The sequence below is a fragment of the Dromiciops gliroides genome, chromosome 3, assembly GCF_019393635.1.
Source record: "Dromiciops gliroides isolate mDroGli1 chromosome 3, mDroGli1.pri, whole genome shotgun sequence".
In the NCBI taxonomy this organism is placed as follows: Eukaryota; Metazoa; Chordata; class Mammalia; order Microbiotheria; family Microbiotheriidae; genus Dromiciops; species Dromiciops gliroides.
The window spans coordinates 652,061,222-652,072,796 of record NC_057863.1 but is presented as its reverse complement, the minus strand read 5'-3'; the positions used below and the strand labels follow the sequence as shown (position 1 = coordinate 652,072,796).

Below are 11,575 nucleotides of genomic sequence, written 5' to 3'. Positions count from 1 at the left end.
GTCCTCAGGTACCCTTCCCCCCACCAATACACACACACACACACAGTCTCTCTGTCTCTCTCCCTCCCTTCTTCTTCTTCTTCTTCTTCTTCTTCTTCTTCTTCTTCTTCTTCTTATTCTTCTTCTTCTTATTCTGTCTTTCTTTCTCTCTTTCTTTCTCTCTCTCTCTCTCTCTCTCTCTCTCTCTCTCTCTCTCTCTCTCTCTCTCTCTCTGTCTCTGTCTCTGTCTCTGTCTCCTTCACTCAACTCCTCATGGTTTTCAGGATCCAGGGCATAAACTTGCAAACTTCAGTGTAGACACCAGGCTCATTGGGCTGGCCACAAGGTAAGATTCCCCATGATACCAGGCCGTGTAAGACTCCATCACACACCAATGGGCCCCCAGAGTCACCCTGGAAAGAGAGAGATGGAAGAGTCCACCCTGAGTTTCACAGAAAACGTCTTCTGGCCTTTAATAGACACCACCATGCCAAATCCCAGTTCCAAGAGCCCATCCAGTGCCTAGCCCTGCTGGACAAAAGCCCTCTGTCTTTGCCAGAAAGAGAGAACATTTTTCCAAGGAGTCTAGTTGCAGGGCAGAGTATGGGCCTCTCATTGTCTTATCTGCTGAGGAAAAGGCTGACCCAGAAATAACTTCAAGAGGACCTTGGCCAGAGAGAGGAGGGGGTCAGTTTATCTCACTCACCCATTATAAGATCATCACATATTTAGAGCTGGAAGGAACTTTGAGGGTCATCTAGTCCAACTCCCCAGTTTAGAATTGAGGAAACCAAGGCATGGGATGTTTAAATGATTTGCCTAGGGTCACACAGCTAAGAAATGTCAGAGATGGAATTTGAACCCAAGTTTTTCTGCCTCAGTGTTTAGTGCCCCTCACAGTACATTAGGCTGTCTCACCATCAATTCCCCTAAAATCCTCTCCTCTTTTCTTGGGCAGACAAGAGAAGGGAATGTGAAAAAGGAAACCTCATCTCTAGATTGTATCCTATTGTAGACTTGCTAGTCGCCTTGGATAAGTCTTTTGCCCTCAGTTGGCATATGTATAAAATGGATGACTAGATAATCCTCAAGGGCACTTCCAGCTTTGAACAGTAAAGGCAACTTCTATTCTGGTGCTTTGAGGTTAGAAAGTGGTTTTTTTTTCTTTTCAATATCCCTAGGAGGTCAATAAGGAAAGTTCTCTTATCTCCAACTTGCTGAGATTCTGGCAACCACTAACTTTTCTAAAGTCAGAAATTGCAATAAGGGCAGGAAGTAGGCTGCAACCCAGGGCCCATCCACAATGAGCTCTCTTTCCAATATATCTGGCTGCTTCTGAAGTGTAGATTCAAGAGGGATGGGGGGAGGGGCATAGAGAGGAAAAGAAAAGGAGTCAGAGATAGACAAAAAGAAGGAGACACAGACAGAGGAAGAGACAGGGAAGTGAGAGAAGACAGAGATAAAATTTTTTAAAAAGACTATGTATTATAGAGGCAGAAATAGAGAAGGACAGAGACAGAGGAAGAGCCAGATTACACATGCAGTTTGTAGCCCGGGAGCTTTCTTTGACTGTGAGTCTTGCCAGTCCCCCAGCCTCAACCTCCAAACAATCCTGATGTGATTACCTTCTCTGTACCTCTTCAATCTGGGTCTTCTCTCCATCCCTACTGCCATCAGCCTAGATCAAGCCCCAATTCCTTCCAGCTTGGACTACTGTAATAACTTGTTCCTTGGTTTCCATCTTAGTTGTAGTCCCCTACCCTCACCAAAGCATCCATTCAACCAGTGTCTTACAACTGAAATAGAAATGGGGGCCACTTGCCATACTAAAGGACCTGTGTGAAGTCACATATTGACTTAGAGAGACACATATCAACAATATCTATGGGGAGTAGCTAGGTGGACAGTGGATAAAGTACCAGCTCTGGATTCAGGAGGACCTGAGTTCAAATCTGGCCTCAGACAGTTGACACTAGCTGTGTGACCTTGAGAAAGTCACTTAACCCTCATTGCTCCCCCCCAAAAAAAACCCCAATGTCTATGTTCAGTTGTAGTTTAATTTCTTTTGTTAAACATTCCCCAGTTAAATTTTCATCTAGTTTAAGACCCACTCTAGAGTGTTCAAAGTCCACAGGACACCTACATTCTCAAACATGGCCTGAACTTTCTTACAAATGTACCATTCTAACCATGTCACTCGTCTCCTCAAGAATGTTCAATAGCTCCCCACTCTTGTGAATAAAGTTTTTAATCCTTTGATTGGGCGACTCAAAGCCTTCTACCGTCAGACACTAAGATACCTGCCAAAGATAGCACTAAATCTTCTTCTCTACACCTCTCTCTACCCCTACTCAGATTGCTTCTAGATCCACTCCCTGGAGGCAAGTCTAACAAATCTAATCCATAGATTCTGGAAGACCAGCCTATACTTTCCAGAGATTAGCTTTCCTAGTTCTTTCAACTGAACCGTCACTGAGAAATTGAATAATAATGGAATGATGACCAGCCTTGGTTCCAACACCACACCTTTCTTCATGCAGCCTCAGCTTTGAGGAATGCCCTGTGTCACAACTGGTACATGTTGAGTTTCTGGTTCACTCCAACCCCTAAATTTTTCCCCCAGGTGTACATTCTCACTCTTTGTATTTAAAGTTAATTTTTTTTTTTTGGAGAAGCTGTAGAAAAATTGGAAGACTTGGGGCAGCTAGGTGGTGCAGTGGATAGAGCACTGGTCCTGGAGTCAGGAGGACCTGAGATCAAATCCGGCCTCAAACACTTAACACTTACTAGCTGTGTGACCCTGGGCAAATCACTTGACTTCAGTTGCCTCACCCCCCCCCAAAAAAAAAAAGAAAAGAAAAGAAAAGAAAAATTGGAAGACTAATGCATTATGAGTGGAGCTGTGAACTGATGCAATCATTCTGGAGAGCAATTTGGAACTATACCCAAAGGGCTATGGGATTGTTCATACCCTTTGACCCAATGCTACCACTGCTATGTCTGTATCCCATAGAGATCATAGAAGAGGGAAAAGGACCCACATGTACAAAAATATTTATAGCAGCTCTCTTTGTGGTGGCAAAGAAATGGAAATGAAGGGAATGCCCATCAATTGGGGAATGGCTAAACAAGTTGTGGTATATGAGTGTAATGGAATACTATTGTGCTGTAAGAAATGATGAGGAGAAGGAGTTCAGAGAAACCTGGAAGGACTTACATGAACAGATGCTGACTGAGAGGAGCAGAATTAGGAGAACATTATATAGAGTAACAGCAACATTGTGTGATGAACAAAGGTGATAGACTTGGCTCCTCTCAGCAGTGCAATGATCCAAGACAATTTCAAAGAACTCATGATAGAGAGTGCTCAACATTTGGAAAAAAAGAACTGTGGATTATGAATGTAGATTGAACCATACTGCTTCTACTTTTGGGCTGGTTTTCCCCCTTCTTTTTTGAGGTTTTTCCCTTGTGTTCTGATTCTTCTTTCACAACATGACTAATGCAAAAATATGTTTCATGTGATGGTACATATATAACCTATATCAAATTGCTTTCCATCTTTGGGAGTGGGGAGGGAAGGGAGGGGGGAAGAAAAATTTGGAACTGAAAATCCTATGAAAATAAATGTTGAAAACTATCCTTATATGTAACTGGAAAATAATAAAAAATACTTTTCTTTATTAAAAAAATTTAAATTAATTAAAAACAACAACTCTCATAGTTTTCTGTATCCCTGGTATAAATTCATCTAAATCAACTAAAGCTATTGTTCCACCCTTCTGAGATCTTTCTGGATCCTCTTTCATGCACTATCTTAGGCACCCTCTCCAATCTTCCTGTCACCTTTGCATTTGACAAACATGCCTTTTTTTTTTTAAATCACCAATTTAAAAAAAAGAAAAGCATTTAATGGTACTGGGCCCAGCGCTGATGCTTGGGGCACTCCCTTAAAGATCTCCTTCAAAGGTGACCTCCTTCTAAGATAAACACGGCATCCAGTCATTCAACCAGGACTAGATACACTAACTGTCCTATCTAGCCCAAATCTCCAGCTTCTTATCATTCTTCTTCATATGACCTTCCCAGAACTGAACACAGTACACTATATACCATTTGCCCAAGGGAGATTACTAAGACACTAACTAGTCCCTCATTCTTGACCTTTCCCTTTTATTCATGAATCCAAAGTATTTCAGCCACATTTGTGTCTCACACTGAGGTCTCGGTCCCCTAATACCCCTGATTTGGTTCACCTGAATTGCTCTTTAATAACACTTCTCTCATCTTATATTTAGGAAATTAACTTTTTGGACCCAAATTTATAACTTTCTATTTATTCATATCAGATGTCACTTGGATAGATTTGGCCCTATGTCTTAGCCTATCTCCAGAGTCTGTCATCCATCATGATAGTTACTCCTCCCATCTTCTTATCATCTGAAAATGTAATAAGCCTGCCACCTATAGTTTCATTCAAGTCAGTGAGAATTAATAAAATCTAGCATTGGGGGGAGCTAGGTTTCAGAGTAGATAAAGCACCAGCCCTGGATTCAGGAGGACCTGAGTTCAAATCTGGCCTCAGACACTTGACACTTACTAGCTGTGCAACCCTGGGCAAGTCACTTAACCCTTATTGCCCTTCAAAAAATGAATAAATAAAATGAAATCTAGCATTTATAGAGGTTATTAAGATTATTAATAATTTACATATGTTAAGTCTCACAACAGCCCTAGGTAATAAGTATTATTATTATTATTAACCCCATTTTACAAAGAAGGAAACTGAGACAGGTAATCATGAAGTGACTTGTCCCCTAGGTCAAACAGCTAGTCTAGATTTGAACTCAGGTCTTCCTGACTATAGATTTAGCACTCTGTGTACTGTGCCACCCAGATGCCTATAAGTATTAAATAGCAGAAAACTGAGAGTGGACTCTGGGGTCCTCCAAGGAGAGAGGAGGAGGAGAAAGAAGACAGGAAAGAGATAGGAAGAGAGAGAGAAGAGAAAAAGGAGAAAGGAGGGAGAGAGGGAGGGAGAGACTGACAGAGAGGGATGACAGAGACAAAGATGGGGAGACTTACACGGCATGTGTTGGTTTTAGAGTCAGGGATGCCAGCACACAGCATGGCTTCCTTCAATAGATGCTTGTAAATCTTCTTGCAGTCTGAAGTGGAGATGAGCTTCACATCTGTACACTGGAGGTTATCTGGATATGTCTCTGTTGGGGGGAGAAAGGCAAGATCCTCAGTCATCCAATAGGAATAAGGATGCATGAAGCTTCAAGCTGGGGAAGGATGGGGCAATCCATCGCTGTTCCAATCCCATGAGCCTGGAAGTCAGGGGCTGGGCTCGCTTAATATCTAGGTCTCTAATGCAGATAGGAGTGAGGCTAGACACCACCATCCCTGAGGGATAGAGTCTGGGCAATTGGAAAGTGTGAGTTCCAAGGAGAATGTGAGTTTGGGGAGTGAGGTTGTAAATTTGATCCCTGTGACGGATGGATATAAAGTTCAGGTGCCTGCACAGCCAGGAAATAGGTCCTGGTGGCCCTGAATGCCTATTCCCTGCCAGGAGAATTCAGGCTTGAGGAGCAAGAGGTTTCTCAAGGACAGGGGACAGATAGACAGGGGTGGTCACATGTGTGGGGGCCAGACAATGTCAGGCATTCTAGATTCCTGAATATTGTGGTATATTGCATCTGGAAGGCTGAACTCTCAGGGTTGAAGCAGATAAGGGGGTAGGATTCTTGAGTTCTTGCAAAGTGTTATAGAAATGAGATGCCTGGGTTCCCAGGGCACTGGTGCCAAAGTGATTTTCCCCCTAGCCCATGGTAGAGTATGATGATAAGAGTCTGAATAACTTGAGACTAGGACTGGACAACTCAGTCTGCAAGTGATAGCAGATGGAAAGCTAGGTACCTGAATAATGGACTGAGCTTCTAGGGGCCAGAGTAGGGTGAGAATGGACAACTACATCAGGGTTGGTAGGAGTGGCCTGGATAATTATATCTCAGAAGTCTTGGGACTGGGGTTAAAAATGAAGAGTCTCTAGGTCACCTCTGACCTTCTTTCCAGCTCTCCAGACTGTAAGTGAGATATCCTCCATGCATCTGTTGGGCTATGTGGCCACTTAGATCCCTGTGAATTCTCAGATCCTTGAATATTCTGATTCTGTGATATACCTAAGGGTCTCTGGGGTTAGATGTCTGGGTCCTTCAGAACCAGAGGGCAGGACTGTTAGATTAGACATCTGGGGTACTGGGAGCTGGGGTAGGTGAATTCTCAGGTCCTTAAAGGTTGGTAAGGACATTGGATTCTGGGGACTGGGGAAAAAAAAATTGAATGTATGGGTCCTTTGGGCCTGGGGTGGGGGATGCTTGGGTTTCTAGGGGCTGGAGAGATTAGATGCTTAAATTCCTGAGGATTGTGGTAAATGGATGCTTGGATAGGTGGGTTCTTGGATCTTTGAGAGTTGGAAAGATAAAATTCCTGGGTCCCGGAGGACTGGACAGCAGGGGGCCCAGTGATACAGACTTACCATCTGGGCTGATAGTGGCGCCCCAGCCAGAGACACTGCAGGAGGTGCCAGGTGGGGCACACTTGTAAGGTAGTGTGATAGGTCTGATGTTAGTCCCCAGCCTGGCTGGTTCTGGTAGTTTTATCATCATGAGGTCATTCATGTGGGTGACAGTAGAGTACCAAGGATACAGGTATGACCTGGTGGCTTGGATCACTTGGGACCCAATCTCTTTCTCCTTCAGATTGTATTTGCCCAGGTGTACATTGTACTTACTGGGGAGTCAAAGAGACTGTTAGAAATGCACTGAGCCTGAAAGCAATAGGCAGAGATTCAGAGACATAAGAGAGAGGAGGGAGACTAGCAGAGACAGACAGAAACAGCAACAGAAGACAGGTTTGTCTTAAAGCAGTTCCTTTTTTGTGTCATGAATAACCTTTTGTGGTTATGAACATCTTCTCAGAATACTTCTTGGTGCCTACATTCATAGTTGGGGGGAATTTTGCGGGGAGAGGAGAGGCAATCAGAGTTAAGTGACTTGTGCAGAGTCACACAGCTAGTAAATATCAAGTATCTGAGGCTGATGTAGGAGGCAAAAAAAGGGTTAATAGAAAAAACCTAAGACCCAAGCTCTAATTCAGATGTGAGCTGTAAAAGGGATTCAGACCCCAGTTAATGGATAGCTTACAAGTCAGGATGTTAAGTTCTCTTACCCACATAAATCAGTACCCATAACGGGAACACAGGGAGGTAGGCCATGAAGACCTTAGTCTATAACGATGAAACATTGACAGGCTATAGAAACTCAGACTAGGAATAAATGATAAATGAAGATGTTTTGAAACTAAGCATGGGAATCAGAAAGAGACATGCGCAGGAAAAGCCAAATTTGTCCCCAGATTCACCTTATGATGTTTAAACCCCCAAAACACACCTCCACTGAAAAAGTTACCCGCCTCGGGGGTTGGCTTAGGACCCCAGGAACTCCAAATTAGGATAAACCCTCCCCTGTACCACCCCAAGGTAGAGAATATTATAATGAATAGGACAGGCCCTCCCCTGTACCTCCCCAAGGTGGATATTATAATAATGAGACTGACAATCAATTTATCCATACTATAAATATAACTGTTTTTTTCTTTCACTATTTGAGAGATACCTTTCCACTATTCTGGTTCTCTCCCTGTGGTCACTCACAGTATTGCAGTAAAAGTTGGGAAACTGAGTCACTGAGTCTTGTCATTCTTTTGGGATGACTCACGATCAATTTGACCCTAATTCCATCCCACATCAAGACCAGATTTGAACTCAGGTCCTGCTGACTCCAGGGTGGTGCGCTATCCACTGTGCACCTAGCTGTCCTACCTACATTAATACTTGAAAGAAATGTTAAATTTCAATTAGAGGTTAGTGAAACCAAGATCATAGGCCTCCTGAAATCTGTCCACAGACCCCTTGGACCCATGGCTAAGAATCTTTAGAATATAGTATGTCTAAGGATTCTTCCAACTCTAAATTGTCTTCTTCTTCTCCTTCTTCTTCTTCTTCTTCTTCTTCTTTTTTTTTTTGGGGGGGGGGCAAGGCAATTGGGATTAAGTGATTTGCCCAAAGTCACACAGCTAGTAAGTATCAAGTTTTTAGTCCAGATTTGAACTCAGGTCCACCTGAATCCAGGACCAGTGCTTTTATCCACTATTCCACCTAGCTGCCCCTCTAATGGTCTTATGCTCCTGGAAAGAGAGAGGGAGGAGAATAGAGAGACAGACAAGAAGAGATAGATGGAGCTACAAAGGAACAGAGACTATCAGAGATGCAGAGAGATTGAGAGAGGGGCACAAGCAGAAATGGAAACCGAAAAAGGAGATAAATATTTAAAGATCTGAAGTCCTGACTCACTGTGTGTCTTTGGGCAAGTCACTTCCCCCATATCAGATAATAATACTGATAAACAAAATAATTACAATAACAATGCTAATGATCCCTTACATTTTCCCAGCACTTATTCATTATCTTATTTGATCCACCCAATCCTGCCAGGTAAGTACTTGAAGTATTATGCCCATAATGGGAAACTGAAGAGAGCAGGCCAAAGTTCAACCCAGGCCTGCAGGCTTTAAACCCATTATTCCTTTCACTGCATTGTTGATTCTACAACCAGATCAGAAAAAGAGACAGAAATACAGAGAGAGACAGGTGCCTAAAGATAGAGAGGCTGAGGCAGAGAGACTAGAAGACAAAGACAGAGATAGACAAACCCACATAAAAACACAGAGAGATAAAAGTCTCATACAGAGACATAGAGACAAAGATAGAGACAGACATAAATACAGAGATAGAGACAGAGAGATAAGAAAAGAAACAGAGATATAGACAGAAAAAAAGAGCCACAGAGAGAAACCCACAGACACAGAAGCACAGACACAAAAATTAAGATGTAAGATGGAGAAAGGCACAGAGATACAGATAGAGACAGAGAGACCAAAGAAAAATGAAGGAGAGAGAGAGGGAGAGAGGGAGAGAGGGAGAGAGGGAGAGAGAGAGAGAGAGAGAGAGAGAGAGAGAGAGAGAGAGAGAGAGAGAGAGAGAGAGAGAGAGAGAGAGAGAGGGAGGGAGAGAGAGAGATGAAAAGAGATTGAGCAGAGAAAAGACAAAAAAAGGGAGACTCCCCTCCCTCACTGTAGCCCTCACCCCTTACTTCATCAAGCAGTGGGCAGCTGTCAGCACCCAGTTCTCATCCACAAGCACTCCACCACAGTGCAGCTGATTTTCATTGAACAGAGCCACTTGCCATGGGTGGGAGCCCGGGCTACAATTGTATCCTTCAATGATCTTGTCTTCTCCCTTCTCAGTCTCTGCAAAATAAAACACCAGGGGATAAGGGCAAAGAGGAGGGAAAGGGGAAAGGAGGGAGGAAGAGCAGAAGGGAGAGTGTCTCAGCACCAGTGAGCTGGGGAAGCCCTGACTTGGAGAGGATGAAGAAAATCAGGAGAGAGATCCACACAAAGACAGAAACCAATATAAGGACAGGGGTGGTGGTGACTGGGGGATCTTCAAGAATATTGAGTTAGGGGGAAGACATCCTGATCTGGTAATGTGGAATATCAAGTCAGGGGGATTAATACTAAGGAGAAAAAAAGAGAGAGACACAAAGACAGATAAACAGAGTAAAGTAGGAAGGCATCTCCAGAACACAGAGTTGGGAGGGGGTCAAATCATTGATATGGGGGGGCATGGTTGAGAGTCAGAGGTGAGACAGAAATTAACAGATGGTCAACAGAGATGTATGGGAATAGCAGGGAGAAAAGAGGTTTTGGACATAGGGTGGAGGGGTGGTGAAACAGAGGCTAGTTTGGGTTTGTTATAGCAGGCCAGAAGGAAAAACAGGCAGACAGACAAGGTAGGCAGACAGACAGACAGACTTGGAATTGTAGAGGAACGAAGCTTCAGGGATGATGAAATGGTGAATCACTAACCTGGGATGTTGGGAACCAGTGAAGTGATGTATGGTCAGGAGATGATACAGAAAAACCAAGATAGAGACATTCATAGAGAGAAGGAAGGAAAGAAGGGGACCTCAGAGATGCTGAAATGGGGGAGATAGCCTCAACCTTAGGGGTGACACATGTAGAAATCCATTAGAATAAAAAAAACACATCAACTGAGATAGAAACACTCTTAAAAGGGAGTTGTAGGGGGGCACCTAGGTGGCACAGTGGATAAAGCACTGACTCTGGATTTACTAGGATGTGAGTTCAAATCCAGCCTCAGACACTTGACACTAGCTGTGTGACCTTGGGCAAGTCACTTAACCCTCATTGCCCCCCCCACACACACACACAAAAGCTAGTTGTACTCACCAAGGGGATGGGGGAAAAGGTCTTGACCTGGATCAAGGAAGGGTTAGAGAGGGTCAAAAGGAAAAGCAGAGGCTAAGAACCAGAGAGCCCATGAAAATAAAACAGAAATAGATATGCACAGAAAGATGGACGTCACTCAGAACCAATCTAGGTCAAGAAGAGAGCAGGGGAGAGGCTCCCATGGAGGGGGAAGGATGAGTCTTAGAGGGGCTGGGCAAGGGCCATGATGGGAGGGTGCATTCTGGAAGAGATCAAAAGAAGCTAAGGGTGTAGGAAGTGGGCAGACTGCAGAATCCACCCCTGGTCTTACTCCCTGCCTCCTTACCCTGGGCCCCACGAACAGCTGCCAGCAGCAGCAGCTGTAGCAGCCAAAGGCAGAGTACTTGAGCCATGGCCATGTCTTCCTGTCACACTCTGTCTCCCAGCTGGCTCACTCCCTTTGAGTGACTTCTCTCCTGGAGAGCCTAGGAGGAATCAGACACAGCCAGGCATTAGCCCTCTGACTCTCACCTCCTTGGACACCTAGGAATTGGAGTCTCATGATCCTTGCCACTGAGACACCCAAGTGTCTGACCTGCCCCCCCGACTCCATCCCACTTTAGGGATAGAGATGCTTTTATCCCAAGGCCTGCCTCTTTGGGTCCTCAGGGATGCCTTTTATACCTTCCTAGATTGAGAGTGAGAACAATCACCTGATCCAATCTCACCTCACAGATAAGGCTAAGGGACTTGTCTAAGACCATAGCATTTCTACAAGGCAGAAGCTGAAACTTGAACCCTTGACTCAATATACTCGAACTCTTGCTCCAAACTCAGTTTCTTTTCCAGTTGTACCTGCCTGTGCCCTCAGCCCCCTCCAGCTCAGGAACTCAGGTGTCAAGAGCCCCAGCTCCTGCTCAGCCTTAGAAACCAAGATATCCCATGTTCCCTTAGGCCTCTGGAAACCTACACCCACCCCAGCCTTTTGAGGAAAGAAGGGATGGAGAATAAGGCTGAGTGGGGCCATTAGTGGTTGAATGGGGGAGGGGGAGCTAGAGAAGAGGGAAAATGGGGAAACAGGTGGTCCTGGGGCAGGTTCAAGTGAGGGACTCTGCTGTCATCAGCTTAGACTGTGCACCTGGCAGGTGACTAAGGGGAGACTGGCAGGGGAGGAGAGGGGAGCCAAAGGAGGCTAGGGCTTGTTGAAATTGTGGGTCCCAGACATAGAAGCTGGAACCTT

The 11,575-nt window shown here is 44.5% G+C and overlaps 1 protein-coding gene across 2 annotated transcripts; it reads right to left on the bottom strand.

Annotated features, from left to right (window-relative positions):
- Positions 1-242: 242 nt before the first annotated feature.
- Positions 243-10,748, bottom strand: LOC122750635 (kallikrein-7-like). 2 transcript variants are annotated; one of them, XM_043997389.1, is made up of 5 exons: positions 10,655-10,748; positions 9,195-9,336; positions 6,521-6,774; positions 5,065-5,201; positions 243-392 (listed from the first exon to the last, which is right to left on the bottom strand). In XM_043997389.1, the coding sequence occupies exons 1-5, from the start codon at positions 10,746-10,748 to the stop codon at positions 243-245; spliced, it is 777 nt and encodes a 258-aa protein (XP_043853324.1). The 2 variants fall into 2 exon arrangements, with proteins under 2 accessions (XP_043853324.1, XP_043853325.1); XM_043997390.1 differs by having other exon boundaries at positions 9,195-9,333.
- Between the last annotated feature and the right edge of the window lie 827 nt (positions 10,749-11,575).